The 20,162-nt window shown below is 42.7% G+C and overlaps 1 protein-coding gene across 2 annotated transcripts in view; it reads left to right on the forward strand.

The window, feature by feature from the left end:
- uggt1 (UDP-glucose glycoprotein glucosyltransferase 1) overlaps nt 1–19,509 on the forward strand; it is a 143,260-nt gene extending 123,751 nt beyond the window's left edge. For both annotated transcript variants that reach the window (XM_043701924.1, XM_043701925.1), the window contains 3 exons: nt 2,844–2,960; nt 7,506–7,671; nt 15,307–19,509. In XM_043701924.1, coding sequence (XP_043557859.1) covers nt 2,844–2,960; nt 7,506–7,671; nt 15,307–15,332 — 309 coding nt within the window. In that variant the 3' untranslated portion in view covers nt 15,333–19,509. The remainder of the gene's footprint in view (nt 1–2,843; nt 2,961–7,505; nt 7,672–15,306) is intronic.
- The last annotated feature ends 653 nt before the right edge of the window (nt 19,510–20,162 follow it).

Genomic DNA, 20,162 nt, shown 5'->3' on the forward strand with positions numbered 1-20,162 from the left:
AAATGACATGCGAATACAGCAGTACTGTGAGCCTGATATTTCTGGCTGATGGACAAGGTATAAAAAGGCAAGCAAACGTAGGGGTGTTGTGAGCATCCAGGTAAGGTCAGAGTGAAGGAGTACTAAGAAGGCAAGCGACCAGGCCGATAATGCAGTTTGGTTCAGTCCATGTGCTGCAGATTGGTCTGTGAGCCTAAAGTGCCTTTGCTGCAGCATTAAAATGATAGTTTTTGTTGTGTCCCAAGGTGCAGCATTGAAGTGCACAAACGTCCTGTAAGTGGATCAGAGATGTGCTTGAGAGTTCTGAAATACCGACATGTTGGATGCTAATATATGTGAATTCTGGTTGCAAGTGGCTGGTGCCCATGAAGCATGCCCTGAGATTTTGGTACCTGGTGCCTGAAGTTATTGTCTTTTGGAGTAAACAGTGAGCTGAAGCCATCTGGTACTTTGACTTCCACATGAATAGGTTGGATCGTGTCGTTAAGAAGGTAAATGTGATGCTCGTCCATGGAATGCAAGTGTTGGGAGGTTATGCTGGAGCTGTATGGGACATTAGTCAGGACTCATTTTGAGTACTGTATGCAGTTCTGATTGCCACACTATAGAAAGGATGTGATTGCTTTGGAGATGGTGCAGAGGATGCTTCCAGTTTTTTCAGAATCTTTTCAGTTGTGAAGAGCGACTGTACTGTTTAGGGTTTTTTTATATTGAAGATAGCTGAGAGTGGATAAGAAAAAAGTGTGTCACTTGGTAGAGGCATTAATTACCATTAATTACATAGATTTAAGGTGAGGGGAAGGAGATTAAGGATTTTTTTTCATCCAGAGGGTGGTGAGTATCTGGAACTCACTGCATGTGTGAGGAGTAGAGGAGGAAACATTTTGCTTTAATAACTGGAATCCAAATGATTATGCTTGAGCTATACGGATTTCTACTCGAGATACAATATTCAATTTTGCAGAAAACATTTTTAGAATGTAGTATTGGCCTTGGGAGGGTACATACAGTCCGATTTCACCAGAATATCTCAATTCAGAAGGTACATTTAAGCGTATAATTCATAAACATGGTTTGTGCTCCCAAACCAAAATTGAGTGCTGATTTGCGAGGTGTTTAAAGTAACTCAAGAATTTAACAGAATTAGATTAGATTCCCTACAGTATGTAAACATGCCCTTCCGCCCAACAAGTCCATGCCAACCCTCCGAAGAGTAACCCACCCAGACCCATTCCCCTACCCTATATTTACGCCTGACTAACGCAACTATCACTGTGGGGAATTGAGCATGGCCAATTCACCTGACCTGCACATTTTTGGGTTGTGGGAGGAAACCCATGTAGACGCGGGGAGAATGTGCAAACTCTGCACAGACAGTCGCCCAAGGCGGGACTCGAACCCGGGTCCCTGGTGCTGTGAGGCAGCAGTGCTAACCACAGCAATCATACTGTCCATAACAGGAAATAGTTCCTTTGTATTTGCTGTCTGATAGAAAAAACCTAGAATAAGAAGGCGCATTAAGTTAAAGCAGTGCTATGTAAAAGTGAAATTTAAGAAAATTAATGTTTTATTTCCAAAAGAACAGTGGAAATCTGAAACACAAGCCCAAAAGGCTGAATGGCCAAGTAAATGTGTTTCCCCTTCCAGAAAATCTGTTTTCTCTGCAGTGAGAAAGAACTGCCATCTAACAGAAGAAGCTGATAGCAGAAATGGAGACCAAGTGACCTTAGATGCTCTGCTTTCTCATAACCCTTACCCACTCCAGCTATTCAATCTCCGATACAAGATGTAGAATTCTCTCATTCATAACACATGTTCAACCGTTTTTCTAAATCAGTTATGTCGTGGTCGTGACATTTCAAATACTCTCTCTATCCGTCTTTCTTCATTACATGGATTTTTCTCCTGCCAAATATCCTTTAAGCTTAATGTTAGATTACATTATTCTTCTTGAGCTGAAATCAGCATAGTTAAATTACAAGCAAAGATGTCCTAATCATAGACATTGAGGTGAAGTCACAGGACATCTGATGCACTGTTTCTTTCATTGAGTGAAGTAGCTTTTGTTTGGCTATGACCAGTATCTGAACCTGTTAAACTAAAATGAATATTAGCATCGATTGACAGGTGATCTGCATTTCTTTCTTGAATGAAATAAGGTATTGGCCATGAATCTGTGGTAGCACACTCTGCTCTGTGGAAGAAGGTCTTTGGAATAAGTCTCATTCCAGACGCTTGAACATAAAATTGAGGCTGGTGCTACAGTCTGATGGATACTGCACTATTATGTATCAGCTTCCATGGGGGATGTTGAAAAGAATCCATGTATGCCCCTTCATCTGAACATAAAAAAATCATCTGACACAATTCGAGAAAGCGTTCAATGTCCGAGCTAAATTCAATCTCCGTTAGCATCACTAAAATAGATTGTCATTTGGTTTGTGAGACAATACTGTGTGCAAACCGACCTCCGTGTAGCTTGCATTACAACAGTGACTGCACTTCAAAAGTACATTTTTGGCTGTAAAATGCTTTGAAATTGCTATGTTTAGTAGGAGTGGTGTCTAAATAAGAAATCTTTTGGCTTTAATGTTGATCAATGTTAGTAACTGAAACAAGCAGTGGCTGATTACCAATAGAGAATGGTGTAATGAATGATGTGTTTACAGGTATGCTGTCCAATTCTTGTGTGGGCAGCAGCAGGTTTTCTGTATAAAGCAAACAAGTTTAAATCAAGTAGTAATTAAAACAACTTTATTAATTTAAAATCGCAGCAATCCATAATAATCAAAAAATGCTTGAAATTGCTTACTCTGTTCTTGTGTGGTGCATATGTTTTATAGGATCTGCCTAATAATATGATCCATCAAGTGCCCATTAAATCCCTTCCCCAGCACTGGCTGTGGTGTGAGACCTGGTGTGATGAAGCATCTAAGAAGCGAGCTAAAACTATTGATTTGGTAAGTATGTGACATAATGTCTGCTATTCACTGAGACATCAAAACAAAGCTGTTTTTGTAAAAGATTGCAAGCAGTATTAGATATAACGGGAAATGGGTCTGTGTCTGCTAGAAGACTCTTATATGGACAAATACAGTGAAATGAACTTGACTAGGGTTGACTAGGGTGAATGTATTCACAGTGCATGCCTGGGGGTCAGTGTGTGACTGCAGTACCAGGTGTCTATCCCTGGGGGTCAGTGTGTGACTGCAGTACCAGGTGTCTATCCCTGGGGGTCAGTGTGTGACTGCAGTACCAGGTGTCTATCCCTGGGGGTCAGTGTGTGACTGCAGTACCAGGTGTCTATCCCTGGGGGTCAGTGTGTGACTGCAGTACCAGGTGTCTATCCCTGGGGGTCAGTGTGTGACTGCAGTACCAGGTGTCTATCCCTGGGGGTCAGTGTGGGACTGCAGTACCAGGTGTCTATCTCTGGGGGTCAGTGTGGGACTGCAGTACCAGGTGTCTATCTCTGGGGGTCAGTGTGGGACTGCAGTACCAGGTGTCTATCTCTGGGGGTCAGTGTGGGACTGCAGTACCAGGTGTCTATCTCTGGGGGTCAGTGTGGGACTGCAGTACCAGGTGTCTATCTCTGGGGGTCAGTGTGGGACTGCAGTACCAGGTGTCTATCTCTGGGGGTCAGTGTGGGACTGCAGTACCAGGTGTCTATCTCTGGGGGTCAGTGTGGGACTGCAGTACCAGGTGTCTATCCCTGGGGGTCAGTGTGGGACTGCAGTACCAGTTGTCTATCCCTGGGGGTCAGTGTGGGACAGCAGTACCAGGTGTCTATCCCTGGGGGTCAATGTGGGACAGCAGTACCAGGTGTCTATCCCTGGGGGGTCAGTGTGGGACTGCAGTACCAGGTGTCTGCCCTGGAGGGGCACTGTGGGACTGCAGTACCAGGTGTCTATCCCTGGGGGTCAGAGTGTGACTGCAGTACCAGTTGTCTATCCCTGGGGTCAGTGTGGGACTGCAGTACCAGGTGTCTATCCCTGGGGGTCAGTGTGGGACTACAGTACCAGGTGTCTATCCCTGGGGGTCAGTGTGAGACTGCAGTACCAGGCGTCTATCCCTGGGGGTCAGTGTGGGACTGCAGTACCAGGTGTCTATCCCTGGGGGTCAGAGAGGGACTGCAGTAGCCGGTGTCTATCCCTGGGGGTCAGTGTGGGACTGCAATAACAGGTGTCTATCCCTGGGGGTCAGTGAGGGACTGCAGTACCAGGTATCTATCCCTGGGGGTCAGTGTGGGACTGCAGTACAAGGTGTCTATCCCTGGGGGGTCAGTGTGGGACTGCAGTACCAGGTGTCTATCCCTGGGGGTCAGTGTGGGACTGCAGTACCAGGTGTCTATCCCTGGGGGTCAGTGTGGGACTGCAGTACCAGGTGTCTATCCCTGGGGGTCAGTGTGAGACTGCAGTACAAGGTGTCTATCCCTGGGGGAGGCACTGTGGGACTGTAGTACCAGGTGTCTATCCCTGGGGGTCAGTGTGGGACTACAGTACAAGGTGTCTATCCCTGAGGGTCAGTGTGGGACTGCAGTACCAGGTGTCTATCCCTGGTTGTCAGTGTGGGACTGCAGTACCAGGTGTCTATCCCTGGGGGTCAGTGTGGACTGCAGTAACACTGTGTCTATCCCTGGGGGTCAGTGTGGGACTGCAGTACCAGGTGTCTATCCCTGGGGGTCAGTGTGGGACTGCAGTACCAGGTGTCTATCCCTGGGGGTCAGTGTGGGACTGCAGTACCAGGTGTCTATCCCTGGGGGTCAGTGTGGGACTGCAGTACCAGGTGTCTATCCCTGGGGGTCAGTGTGGGACTGCAGTACCAGGTGTCTTTCCCTGGGGGTCAGTGTGGGACTGCAGTACCAGGTGTCTATCCCTGGGGGTCAGCGTGGGACTGCAGTACCAGGTGTCTATCCCTGGGGGTCAGTGTGGGACTGCAGTACCAGGTGTCTGCCCTGGGACTGCTGTGCACACAGTGAAACCCAACATGGACACCATCTTTTCCCGCTGCAACGTATAAGCTGAGATCTGCAAAGCACTTGCCTTGGTTGCCCCGGTAAGAAGCAAAGTGCTGCGCACACACCAGCTCCCTTTGCTCCTCAGCCGACAGCCCACCCTATGGGGCACTTTACCTGTCCGTCTCGCAGCTCGTAGGAGATCAGCCTCATCTGTACCGGCCCCGGGCCAGAGTGAGCCACAGGAGGGCTAATGTCCACCGTGAGATTGGGGTCAGCCTGCATCGACAGCTTGAAGGGGTTGGGCGGGACGGAGAGAGTCTTGTTCACACGCACCGTGGTCGAGGTTAGAGTCACCAGAGACTGGCAGGAAGAGAAAAGACAATGGACTCAGTCAGTCAGGGGAAGTTGGTGAAGGTGTGAAGACGTTGGGGGAATTCAGGGAGCCAAGAATGGGGATGATGGGGAGGCAGACAGCTTGTGGATAGCACTGAACCTCACACTCAGATACAGCACCCCCCATCTCCTGGCGATTAATCTGGGCTCTATTTTAAAAACACTGTTCATTGGGCGCTGCTGGCTGGGCCAACATTTATTGCCCCGTCCCTAGTTGCCCCTTGAGAAGGTGATGAGCTGCCTTCTTGATGCACTGCAGTCCTCGGGATAGTGAAACCCTCAGTACTGTTAGGGAGGGAGCTCCAGGATTTTGACCCAGTGACAATGAAGGAACGGCGATATATTTCCAAGTCAGGATGGTGAGTGGCTCGGGGGGGGCAACTTGCAGGGGATGGTGTTCCCACGTACCTGCTGACCCTGTCCTTCCAAATGGGGGTGGTGGTGGGTTTGGAAGGGGCTGCCTAAGGATATTTAGTGAATTTTGTGGATGGTACACCCTGCTGCTACTGAGCGTCGGTAGGGGAGGGGATGGGTGTTTGTGGGTGTGGGGCCAATCAAGTGGGGGCTGCTTTGTCCCTGGATGGTGATGAGCTTCTTGAGTGTTGTTGGAGCTGCCCCCATCCAGGGACAAGTGGGGGAGCATTCCATCACCCTCTTGACTTGTGGCTTGTTAATGGTGGGACAGGCCTTGGGGAGTCAGGAGGTGAGTCACTCGCTGCAGGATTCCCACTCTCTGACTGGCTCTTGTAGCCGCTCAGGTTGAGTCTGTGGTTAAGAAAGCAAATGTAATGTTGTCATTTATCTCGAGGGTTGGAATGTCAAAACAGTGATGTGCTACTGAGACTTTATAAAGCTCTAGTTAGGCCTCTTTTAGAATACTGTGTCCAATTTTGGGTCCCACAGCTCAGGAAGGACACACTGGCACTGGATGGTGTCCAGCAGAGATTCACACGGTTGATCCCTGGAATGGTAGGCCTAACATATGAGGAATGGCTGAGGATACTGGGATTGTATTCTTTGGAGTTTAGAAGATTAAGGGGAGATCTAATAGAAACTTATAAGATAATACATGGCTTGGAGAGGGTGGACGCTAGGAAATTGTTTCCATTAGGCGAGGAGACTAGGACCCGTGGACACAGCCTTAGAATTAGAGGGGGTCATTTCAGAACAGAAATGCGGAGACATTTCTTCAGCCAGAGAGTGGTGGGCCTGTGGAATTCATTGCCACGGAGTGCAGTGGAAGCCGGGACGCTAAATGTCTTCAAGGCCGAGATTGATAGATTCTTGTTGTCTAGAGGAATTAAGGGCTACGGGGAGAACGCTGGTAAGTGGAGCTGAAATGCGCATCAGCCATGATTGAATGGCGGAGTGGACTCGATGGGCCGAATGGCCTTACTTCCACTCCTATGTCTTATGGTCTTATATGAAGTATGGGACTTCTCAGTCTTGCCATGTTCTGAGGCAGAGTGATCCTGAAGTTAAATTCTCACCAGTCATCTGTCTCTCTAATGAGCGAATAGCCTGTAATCTTTTGGCACTTTGGCAAGTTTTGCTTTTAATATAAAAGAAATAAACACTTTCCTGTCTTTGTCGGAGGCCTGCAATATCCTGTCTCAAAGGGAAAATGGTTTGCCTGGATACTCTTAAGAGAAGAGCTGCCACACTGGCAGATATTTTAAGAGCACCAGTTGCCAGGAAAATCTGAGAGAACTGGTGCTTTTTTTTTGTGAAAATTGCCAACTTCAAAGAGATATGATTTGAAGTTTCAAAATGGTAGTAGGATTATAATCTCAGAGGGTAGATAATTTGCTAATTTTTAACTAACAACATATGTTTTAGACACACTTCAGCTGTGCCAGTGGAGACTTTAGTCTGCAGAGAACAACACCTCATGTTTTGCTAAAATGGCAATTACGTTCTATTCTTGTTATCAAATTGTGTATCGAAAGGGGCTAGGTGGGAGTGCATTCATTGTGGAACCCTGTAAAAACAACAATGACCAGATCACTGGCATGAACAGGTCTGTTAAAACAGATTTTAGTAACTAAATTAATCAATTAGAATGTTACAGTTCACCTCTAAGATGATCGTCTTGTTCCTTGTCATTGAACTGTGTTGTGAAATTTTTATGAATGACATTTATTTAATTTTATTATAGTGCAATAACCCAATGACGAAAGAACCCAAACTGGAGGCAGCAGTGCGAATTGTTCCTGAATGGCAGGACTATGATCAAGAGCTAAAACAGCTTCAGAAATTGGTCCAAGAGGGGAAATTGAATGGATTAGCTCATACAAGTACAGCTGACATACCCAGCACAGAGGGTGAGTTTGATGATGTTTGAAGGCATTTTACAAGGCCTTTGAAATGCATGAGTGCTATTTTAAAATGAATCAATGCAACAACAAGTTATAGTTCATTTAATATTTTACAACATCTGAAGAACATTTCACAAGAGCATTATAAAACAAACACTGAACCACACAAGGTGATATTGCGTCAGTTGTCTGAAATCTTGGTCAAAAAGTTAGGGTTTATGGGAGTATCTTCAAGGAGGAAGCAAATAGAAAGACAGAGAGATATAAACAGGGTATTCCAGAAATTTGAACCTCAGCAATGGTCACCAATTAGATCTGGGGTGTTCATGAGGTCAGAAGTAGAGGAATACAGGTTCGAGGTAGGAAGAATCTAGGTCATGGAAGAATTTGCAAAACCAGGAGGAGAATTTTCAAGTGAAGTTTGTGTTCGATCAGAAGTTGATGCATTGAGTAGAGGGGTGATAGATGAGTGGGACAGCTTTCAAAATGACCTCGAGTTTACAGATGGTATAGTGTGGATGTCCAGCCAGGAGTACATTGGAATGGACAAGTTAAGGGTATCAAGAATCACAAATGAGAATTTCAGCAGCTGATGAGTTGAAACAGATCATTTTAAGTAATTAGGTAATGACCATCTACAACAAAAGATAATCTAACCATCGCTGTTGATATTTTTAATAGTCATGGCAGTTATTATTACTCAAAAATGGAATTAGACCAGCTTTATAAACACTGCAGTTACAAGAGCAAGTAAGAGGCTAGGAATCCTGCAGTGACTTGCTCATCTTCCAACTCATCAAAACCTTTCTACCATCTATAACATATCAGTTAAGAGTGTTATGGAATAGTCCCCTCTTGCCTGGATGAATGCAACTCCAACAACACTCGAAGCTTTACACAAAGCAGCCCATTTGCTTGGCAAAATATCCACAAACATTTACACCCTTCATCACTGACGGTCAGTAGCAGCAGTCTATACCATCTACAAGATGCAGTGCAGAGATTTTCCAATATTCTTAGACAGCACACTCCAAGGCCACAATTACTACCACGTAGAAGATCAAAGGCAGCAGGTACGTGGGAAAATCATCTGCAAGTTCCTTTCCAACCCACACATCATACTGATTTGGAACTATATTGCTGTTTCTGCAATCAAGATCCTAGAACTCCCTCCCTAACATAATTGCATATGTACCAACATTAAATGCAAATCGTGGTTCAATAAGGCAGCTCACCACTGGGCAATAAATGCTGATCCAGCCAGTGAATTCCATGTCTCCGGAACAAATAGAAAGTAAGTTACCAAGGTGGAAATAGATAGTTATGTTATTACCTAAGACTATTAGGTTGGAAAGTCTACCTCATTTAGTTGAGATTGCAGTTTGATTGTGCAGAGTTGGGATAAATCCTGGCTCTGCAATCTCAACCTTTAAAAATGGCTGTCCACGTTTTGTATTTTCGCTCAGTTATTATTGGCTCGATTGGGAGTTGGGCATTGTTGTCTGAGTGTAGACTAAGAAGCTGCCTCGTTCTTGAAGCGGGCTGGACAGAAAGCCTAGGTGAAAGTGAGGACTGCAGATGCTGGAGATTAGAGTCAACATTAGAGTGGTGCTGGAAATGCACAGCAGGTCAGGCAGCATCCATGGAGCAGGAAAATTGATGTTTCGGGCAGGAGCCTTTCATCAGGAATGAGGCTGGAAGCCTCTGGATCAGGAATGAGGCTGGAAGCCTCGGGGGTGAAGAGATAAATGGGAGGGGCTGGGGAGAAGGTAGCTGAGAGTGCAATAGGTGGATGGAGGAAGGGGTAAAGGTGATAGATCGGAGAGGAGGGTGGAGCGAATAGGTGGGAAGGAAGATTGACAGGTGGGATAGGTCATAAGGATGGTGCTGAGCTGGAATGTTGGAACTGGGGTAAGGTGGGGGAAGGGAAATAAGGAAACTTGTGAAGTCCACATTGATGCTCCAGGGTTGAAGTGTTCCGAGACGAAAGATGAGGCGTTCTTCTCCAGGTGTCGGGTGGTAAGGGAGTAGCAGTGGAGGAGGCCCAGGACCTGTATGTCCTCAGCAGAGTGGGAGGGGGAGTTGAAATGTTCGGCCACAGCATGGTGGGGTTAATTAGTGCAGGTGTCCCAGAGATGTTCCCTGAAGCATTCTGCGAGAAAGTGTCCAGTCTCCCCAATGTAAAGAAGACTGCATCGGGAGCAGCGGATGCAATAAATGACATTTGTGGAAGTGCAGGTGAAACTTTGATAGATGTGGAAGGCTCCTTTGGGGCCTTGGATGGAGGTGAGGGAGGAGGAGTGGGCACAGATTTTGTAATTCCTGCAGTGACAGGGGAAGGTGCCAGGAGGGGAGGGTGGGTTGTTGGGGGTCGTGGACCTGACCAGGTAGTCATGGAGGGGATGGTCTTTGCAGAAAGCGGATAGGGGTGGGGAGGGAAATATATCCCTGGTGGTGGGGTCAATTTGGAGGTGGTGGAAATGTCGATCGATGATGCGGTTTTTGCGGAAGTTGGTGGGGTGGAAGATGAGAACTGGAGAGGGGGTTTGTCCTTGTTGCGATTGGAAGGGTGGGGTTTGCGGCAGAGGTGCGGGACATAGATGAAATGCGTTGGAGGGCATCTTCAACCACTTGGGAAGGGAAATTTTGGTCTTTAAAGAAGGAGGCCATCTGTTGTGTTCTGTGGTGGAACTGGTCCTCTTGGGAGCAGATACAGCAGAGGAATTGGAAATATGGGATAGCATTTTTGTGGGAGGAGGTGTAATTGAAGTAGCTGTGGGAGTCGGTGGGTTTGTAAAAAATGTCGGTGTTGAGTCGGTCGTCATTGATGACGATGGAGAGTCTAGTAAGGGGAGGGAGGTGTCAGAGATGGTCCATGTGAATTTAAGGTCAGGGTGGAACATGTTGGCTCAGCCTTCTCGCGGGAGCACAAGGTCGCGCCAATGCAATCATCAATGTAGCGAAGGAAAAAGTGGGGAGTGGTGCCGGTGTAACTACGGAAGATGGACTGCTCTACGTAGCCGACAAAGAGACAGGCATAGCTGGGGCCCATACGGGTGCCCATTGCTACCGTTTTCTGGAGGAAGTGGGAGGATTTGAAAGATAAATTGTCGAGGTGAGGACCAGTTCAGCCAAACGACCAGGGGGGCCACGCTGCATTAAAGTGAGAAAATATCCCTCCTGTTCTCATTTCCTCACACTCTATGTTCCATCCATCCCAAGGTCTCACACATCCTTTGCCACCTCATCTCCAACTACTCAACCCTCAGTTACTCATACCTTTTTATGCCATCCTCTCCCACCCCCCATGCCCCAAATACTTTGTCTACCCTCAGTTTTCCCCATGGCACTTTTTTCAAGTTCTGTGTCAACGCCTGTCTCCCACCACCATTTTTTGCCCTTCCATCTCTATGCCCAACTCACATATTAGACAGTATAGACATTAATCAGAAGACATCGTGACAAGAAAATAAAGTTTCAGTCTAAGTCATATTCTCATTGATACAAAACAAACATCCAGTCTAGAGCAACAAATCCCTTGATGAAACAGACATTTCACTTGGGCTGAAGAGCACAGATGGAGTTTAATTTAGATAAGTGTGAGGTGTTGGATTTTGATAAAGCAAACAGAGGTAGGATTTACATAGTTAATGTAGGACTCTGGGGAGAGTTGCTAAACAAAGAGATCTAGAGATGCAGGTACATAGTGTTACAACACGGTGGTGAATCCTTCTGTTAGTTAAGCCAAATACCCAACAAAGCTCACCATGCCTCGTAATCTGTTAAATTGTGAGTGACCGAGAACTCCCAAATGCCACAATTTTAAGAAAATAATATCAATTTATTCTTTAACTCTAAAAATGAACATTAAACAACAGCTATTCACAAGTCTAAGCCTCCTTATCTCTTAACTGCTTATTTCCTACCTCCAACTTTATAACAATATACTGATCTAATAAAACACTTATTAAAATTTGATCAACTTAATTTCAAAACCATACAGCGGCTGTCGTCTTTGGGGTGTGTCTTTTTCTGACTGAAGATCTCCCTGGGTTGTCATCTTTCTTTTTAAGGTGAAGATGTCTCATATGAAAACAGTGTTTCAAATGGCAATTACTCTGTCTGATTTTCAAACTGCCTGTCTATTTTTAATTCCCCATCATTGGATTGCCTCATTGGTTTGATGAAGACAAAACAATAAATTCAAACTTGATTGGGTTTTAGTAACCTGGGGCATAGTTTAAACTGATTAGTTAAATTCAAATTGCTGTCAAAACAGCAACCAACTAAGCTATCTATTTCACAGCCAAATGTTAGATATTTTCAATTTTCTCTGGAACTGCTAGTTAGTCACATTACAGGTGCTTGTAAGCTTTCAATACAAAACAGCATTCACTCTCTTAAAGGTACAGTACACGCCTTCAATGTCATAACAATAGTTTCTTGAAAGCGTAGTCACAGGTAGACAAAGTGGTGAAGAACGCATTTGGCACACTTTGTTAGGAGTTGGGACATCATGTTGTAGCTGTACAGGACATCTGTGAGGCTACTTTTTTGAATACTCCATACAATTCTGGTCGCCCTTCCACAGCAAAGATGTTGTTAAATCTGTGAGGGTGCAGAAAAGATTTCCAAGGATGCTGCTGGGACAGGAGCATTTGAGATATAGGGATTGGCTTAAAGGTTTGGGCTTTTATCCCTGGAAAGTTGGAGGCTGAGGGGTGACCTTGTAGAAGTTTATAACATCATGAGGGGCATGGATACTACAGGGCAACAGTTTAAGGTGAGCGGGGAAAGGTTCTAAAAAGAACCTCAGTGGCTGCCAGAGGAAGGTATGTACAATTACAACATTTTAAAGGATCTGGATGGTTAAGTAAATAGGAAGGAGTTAGAAGATATGGGCCAAATGCTGCCAATTGGGACTATGTCAGATTTGGGATGTCTGGTTGATGTGGATGAGTTGGACCGAAGGGTCTCTTTCTGCGCTGTACAGCTCTGACTCTATTACTCTCGGCATTTTAATTAAGTGATTAAAAGCCTTGGCAATAAATATTTCCATTCAATCAGCTGGAGAAGCTGTCCATCGATAAGCACCCCATTGTGGCAACGATAGTTTGTGAAATCCTATAATGATTTTATATTAAGCAGGCACTCCCTTAAATTCCTAGTACATTGTTTTAAACTTCACATGTTTGTTTTGGACAGTTTCTTGACAACTTTATACACTTTACACACAAACGTGGCTTCATAGTTTACAAAATGAAGTGTTACCTCCACCAAGAATGCCTCAGGACCAGATATGAAGTTTTATCTTCCCCCTCCGAAAAGGAAAATGTATTGAACACCCCACCAACACCTGAGCCTTTCACACCTTCACTACCACAGGGTTCTCATCCCAACTCGTACAATCTGATGCCCTCTACCCTTCACTCATGGGCCCATATAACCTTTTAGGCGAATGTGAGGAGCCTGTCAATCTTCCTTCCCACCTATCCGCTCCACCCTTCTCTCCGATGTATCACCTATACCCTTTGCTCCATCCATTTATTGCACTCTCAGCTACCTTCTCCCCAGCCCCACCCCCTCCCATTTATCTCTCCACCTTGAGGCTGATGAAGGGCTCCTGCCTGAAACGTTGATTTTCCTGCTTCTCGGATGCTACCTGACCTGTTGCGCATTTCAAGCACCACTCTAATCTTGATTCATATAACCTGATGCCAACTTAGTGTCTTTTTCCACCCACCACACTTTTTTCTCCATTTATCTAATATACTGATTGATTAGTATCCTGGATCAGTGCAGCTTGAACAACACTAAAAAAAATTCAACGCCACCCAAGGCAAGGCAGCCAACTAGATTGCCAGCCCATATAACATTTTCAAAACTCACTCCCTGTACCAGCACCATACAGTTTTGGCTGTGTGTACCATCTATAAGATACACTGCAACAACTCAGAATTGGTTCAGCTCAGTTGGCTGGATTGTTGGTTTACAGAGCAGAGTGATGCCAACAGCGTGGGTTCAATTTCCATCCCTGGTTTGAGGTTACCATGGAGGACTCTCCTTTCAACCTTTTCCCTCGCCTAAGGTCTGTTGGCCCTCAGGTTAAATCACCAACAGTCGCTTCTCAAAAATGAGAGCAGCCCCTATGGTCTGGTAAGACTATGGTGACACACATCCACACAATTCAACAAGGCTCCTCAGACAGCACTTACAGTTCCATTACCTTTGCGCCAAGAAGGACAAGGCAGCAGATACATAGGACCATCACTCCCTATAAGTTCCCCTCCAAGTCATTCGCCATCTTGACTTAGAAATATATTGCCGTTCCTTCATTGTCACTGTATCAAAATTCAGAAATTCTCTCCCAGCAGCACCATGGGTGTGCTTACATCCCAAGGACTGCAGTGGTTGAAGAAGGAAGCTCATCACCATGTTCTCATTGACATTCAGTTATCAGCAATAAATACTGGCCCAGCTGTTGGTGCTCATGTCCCTTGAATGAATTTTAAAAATCCACAAGTACCAGTGCACATACAAGAAAAAATATAATTCTATTTCTTAAATTTCTGAACTGCAGACTATATTCTGTTGGGAAAAGCATTGCCATTCATGTTTTTTTGATTCATTCACAGGATGTGGGTGTTGGATGTCACTGTTCATTCCAGCATTTATTGCATGAAATAGAACATATTTACTGATCCAGCAAATTTGAAATTAGTGCATATACTTGCAAAACCAAAAAGCAAATCAAACTGCGGTATTTAATAAGTTATCTTGAACGCACATTCATGAAATTTTCAAGTTTTCACCTGCTTAATTTGTGTGCTGCAGGCACTCCTCCAGAAAAACCTGCATCATTAGCTAGCTCCAGCTGACCTAGAAGTATTTCTATTTGCCTTGAAAAACTGCCTCTGAAGCTGTCTTTAAGAGCTGCATTTTCTTTCTATTGTAACTCTTGATGCCAATCAGCCAGACACCTTGGAACAGTTGCACACCTGCAATCAGCATTGAATCTGTCTGCACGTGCTTGGTTCCGTACACTGCTGACTGTGGTGCACTTGCATACTTTCTTGGTTGCTGAGTTAGAAGCCCCTGTAATTTGCCCAAGCCTGCATTAGATGTTTTGGCAAGGAAACAACATGTGATCTTCGGTATTCCTGACAGAAATTTCAAATTGAGAGCATGAATTGATGTAAATCATCTGATTTTGATTTGGCTTTCACCTAGTGAAGTCATCACATGAAAAAAAATAAACGTTTGTGTAAAATGTTCTGATTTCTTGAATGAATCTTATAAAGCATCAAGCTTAGAATAAAGACTGAACAAAGTAAAATGTGACTAAAAACCGGATAAGGTACAAGTTCAATTAACTAATCTGGAGGCAGTGTATGTTTCTGGACCCTTGTATAGTTTGAATGGCATATGAAATGCAAGGTATGTATTGTAGCCCATGTGATGAAAACCTGAATTGGTGTATTCAGCAGCAGGAAGGGGAGAGGTCATGGTGGAAACTAGGACTGTTTGATTTCCTTTTTGAACTGAAATTTGTTCAATGTATTGGTATTATGGTGGACTTTGTTTTGCTGCAGTGCTATGAATTGGTGAACTCTAACTTCTGGTATCTCTTTCCTTTTGCAGGTCAAGCTCCACATATTGAACTGTAAGCTGTGAACATGAAATTGTTTAACTCTGTTTAAGGAGTTCCTCCTTTTTCTACCGAAATCTTCTCAAAAGTGACAAAGAGCTAAGAGACTGGAATGGGAATGTGCTTTTAGTTGTTTTTTTTCTTATTATAAAGGTGTATTATAATTTAGGTTCGGTTCTGTGGACAGATAAAGCAATGGGAGTGCAGATCACTGGAAAATGCATAGGTATTCACCTCAGGGACAAATTCAATCATGGAAAATCAGATGGTTTCAATATATTGGCCAATGAGATTTGGGAAAAAGTAAATATATTTTGTAGGGATGATTTCAATCGCCATTCATTTAAAAACTCCAAACTTTCAATACATTGGTTTTCAGACTCTTGAATTCATGTTGTCTAAGTTGGTCTACATAGTGTATGTTGTGTTATTCTTGTCCAGGAGAATATATTTGTGAACCTCATTACTCATTCCTCTCACTCGTTCATGTCTAATTTCTCATAGTCAATCTTTCTTGCTCTCCCACTTCTCTGCTTGGTTTCTCTTGATCTCTTGATTTCACGCTCGCTATCCATTTACTTAAGGACAGACCAGGGTGAATCCTTGTTGAAGTTGAAGTATTCTATAACCCTGTATTTTCAGTAAGATGCTTAAATGCCACATTGCTATGTGTATACAGCAATGCCTGAGTAATGCCAACATTACAGTGGAAGATTGCAAGATCCAGTAATTTCTGTATGGAAGATTTTATATTGGAATATACATCAATTAATTTTTATTACTGTTTTATGGAGAATAATTTTGCATTTCAAGGTGCGAAATGTGGATCACGAGATGTCTTCTGTAAATATTCTACAATGTCTGCTTATTGGTAATATATTTATTTTTTATTTCTTTGCCAACCAAACAGAGCATTTGGTCAGGTATACATCGAAGGCCTTCAACTAGTATAAATCCAACTTAATCTTCACATTCTGTTGAGAAATCCCTCAGGATACATTGTTGTGTTGTACATCAAGGGTATACTTTTGAGTGTAAACCAGCATCAGGCTAGTATCTGTAAAAATGGCCCAAAGTGCATTTCGTCTTTATACAAACTACTGATGTACAAATGTTTATATTCAGAGCTATCTTCACTTACCTACATTAACCCTGCCTCCTTGCTGTGTAATTGAGGAAGAGAGTTCTTTTACTGGGCTTGTTGCCTGAAGTGATTTATAAGTATACAAGTCCTTGTATCATTGCTGATTACAGTTTGAACACCTCAAATGGCAGAAGCTTGCTGCAGACTTGTATGGGATGAAATTCTGCACAGTTGTACAGAATGATTCCAGAAGTTAATTAAAGCACCAGAGCTAGTAATTTTTACATGTTTCAGGCTTTCACCAAGAAATTTCCAAAGCTGCTTACTTTCTTTGAATCCCATTATAATAGTAGAAATATTCACTGTGGCCTTGACCATGCTGTGACCTACTGCTCAGCTACGTTTTACATTATTATTTTCAGTGAAGCATGGATATTTCTGCCAAGAAACATTTTAGATGATGAATTGTAAACTTTTACAATCAGCATCTTTTTGTTCATTGTTATTTGTGCTCCACCTTGTTGTGATTCTTTTGTTCTGTTGAAAGGGATTTTTTTTTGGCACATTACATGCTGAACATAATAGCCCAGAATGCTGAGAAGATGAGAATGAATACGCCATTAACTTTTAAGAGCTTGTTTAGACTTGCCACCTCAGTTGTGTGCTGACCAGGTTTTAACTGTATGGTCAAATGGATGCCACCAGTAAAATATTATATTGCTTTCACCACTAGGGAGTGAAGTTTGCCCCTCAGTCTAAGCTCAGTGAATGGAAATTGCCTTTCTCTGTTGTTCAGATGAAACAACCAAGAATCTGGATCTGCTTCTAAATCAGATGCAAGTTCACAATATCAAGCTGTCCATGATTCAAGGTCAATTGATGCAAACTGGGCATTTGGATTTGGGTGTAAAGGAAGTTAATGTAGGAACTAGGAAAGTTACATTGCTGTGCAGTAATGGACTGTCCACATGGCTTGGTTGCTTTGCTCAGTATGCTAAAGATTGAAACACGTTTAAAATATCATTACAAAGTGTGTAAAAACACAATCAGTTGAAATAGCTGTGGTGGCCTGTGTAAGCTGGATTTGAATTGACCTGTCTTTAAAGTTCGAATCAGTTTTCTCACTGTTCTAATGGAAAGATCTGTTCCATCACAGCCTATAATTTTATAAAAGTTTGAGATGCTGGATTAATTACTGAGTAGCCAAATTTAAATGCTATTTGTGTTTTGCTGTTGCCCATTCAGCATTCTACTGCTGAAATGTGAACTTTGAATTTATGATTCTGAATTTTCAATTTGATCAAATCTTTTCAATGTTTTATATGATTACAAGCTATGGTACGTGAAATACAAATCAAGTTGATTTGTATCAAATATCTTGGAATTGTTTCCTTAAATTTGAACAGTTCAAGGCGCTTGGGACTCGAAACTCCCAATGTAATTAAAAACCTCATCTATCCTTGCAATTTGGCATTTCTGAAACATTCACCTTCCAGTTATATGGAAGCCTATTCTATAATTCTTTTCAGCTCCACAGACCCATTGCTGTTCATTGAAAGTACTTATCTAAACTTTGTTTCCTCTGTTATTGATGAGATATCTTAGCTAAATTCTAAAATGCCCTCAAATGACTTACTGCAATCACACTGATTATCATCTGTCACACTATCACTTTCTGTATTCTGATATTTTTTGAGCTTCATACACATCTAGGAGTTCTTCAGTAGACTGTGCCTATTACTTTAATTTTGCTTCACTTAATATAAAAAAAAACAGAAAAAGGTATTATGTCTCCAAACATTTGGGCAAAAACACATAACTCCATTGTACTTTAGATGTGTGGTACTTTCTTTAATAATTTTCTTTTTTTAATTGCTGTCTGTGAGCCTCTTGACCTTGCAGTAGCAATGCTGATGCAGATTACTTGAAAGGTTTGAACGAATGAAATTGTATACCAAGCCCTATTGATTATTGTGAAATCACACAGCTAATTTAGGCTGATGAGAGAAGATCACAGTTGCTAATTTTTAAAAAGTATACGAATGGAATGTTGCATAATTCTTATCACCACACTTGTGTGGTATACATTGGAAAAGGTTTGAAGAACAGAAGGGCAGGTGGGATGAAGGTTGATGGAAGATGCTTAAAGCTCAAATCTGCAGGAAAGATGAATGAAGGAATCTGATTAATATATAAAATGACATACATAACATGAAATACAACCTCAATACAAGTTTTGCATTACTAGGGCCAGTGAAACAAAAGGGAATACATTTAAATTGGTGAGGCTCAAAGTGAAATAGAATATGTCATTGATATACATTTGAAATTAAAGCATTGGGAGTGCTGACAATCTGTTTCGATGTGAGACCTGGTGTGTTAAATAATAAAGGGACTTACTAATGGGAAGAACAGTGTTTTTGTACATTTACATATTAACTGCCAGATTGCACAGATTTCAAGCAGAGCTTAAAATTGGAATGACAGGTGCACTAACCAGGAGTGTTAGGGGTACTAGAAAAAAATCAATGTCACAAAAGAAAGCACATCAGAGATGTTACGGCATTCTGCTCAGCAGTCATAGCATTTATCGATTTTACAGAGATTTGTTGTCACTTCATCCATAACTGCTTGTTCCTTCATGTCTATTGGAAGAAAGATGTTCTTGCTATTTTACAATTTGCTCTTTCTTCTGCTTCGTTATTTGCATTATTAATGTATTTCCTGCAGTGGTATCAAAGTGTGAGCAAAATCTGGTTCAAACATGGCACAGAGGAATTAACAGTGCTTTGCATTGATCCCAGTTGCTGGTCAATAAAAGATTTTTCACAGCCACTGTCAAATATGTATTGTGTATTCTGGAAATTCAAAATGCATTTTTTTTGTTTCGGGGAAGCAAACCTGCTTTTATGCAGGTGCCATAATACTGTTGCTGAAAGGAAGGCATCTATGCTCTGCTTTCAATGTGACCCGTTATATAATGGTGAGAGTTGTATTTCCCAAAGTTATGGAGGTTCAATTTGCTTCTTATCCAAAATAATAATAAAACTTAATGATGCCAATTGATTTATTCTTTCACTTTGTTGAAAATTAAAATGAAAAGTTTTTTTTATTTATGATCATAGTTTTTTTCTGGTATTTGTAAGGCTTACACTACCTTTTAGACTGGTAACTTCACAAATGGAAGTCAATGTTCTAAACCTGTAGAGTTCATGATAATGTGGCAGAGGCAGATGTATCAGACAGTTAGTGCACAGTTATAAAGATTTTGTTCTATCTTTCGCTGTAGTTCACTGAAAGCATTGCTGTCTGATTTAGAAGCTTGTGTGCTCAAGCCCTATTCCAGAGACAAGAGTACAAAATTTGGCTTTTTCTTTCATGTAGTATTAGGGAAGTGTGGTGCTTTCAGGAGTGAAACTGACAAAAACAGAAACTTATCGACAGCACAGAAAAAGGTCCTTTGGCCCATTGTATCTGTGCAGAGAAAACAGACAAGTTTCAAGACAAGTGTTTCTTTCTTCAGACCTCGAAGCACCCAGGAAATATGCTGATGATGGGGCCTGGAAGGATAAAAGAGTAAGTGGAAAATTGGAGACTGAGCCCAGAGAGAGAGGAAAAAGAAACAGGATAGGCAAATAAAGGGCTTGTTGACAGTAAACCGAGGAGAAGCTAGATGGGTGATAATCGGGGCTCTGAATAGTTGAAAATTAAAATTCATGATATCTTTTGAGTCTGATGGTAATGCAAACTGGGTGACCATTTTCC

The sequence above is a fragment of the Chiloscyllium plagiosum genome, chromosome 13, assembly GCF_004010195.1.
Source record: "Chiloscyllium plagiosum isolate BGI_BamShark_2017 chromosome 13, ASM401019v2, whole genome shotgun sequence".
Taxonomy (NCBI): Eukaryota; Metazoa; Chordata; class Chondrichthyes; order Orectolobiformes; family Hemiscylliidae; genus Chiloscyllium; species Chiloscyllium plagiosum.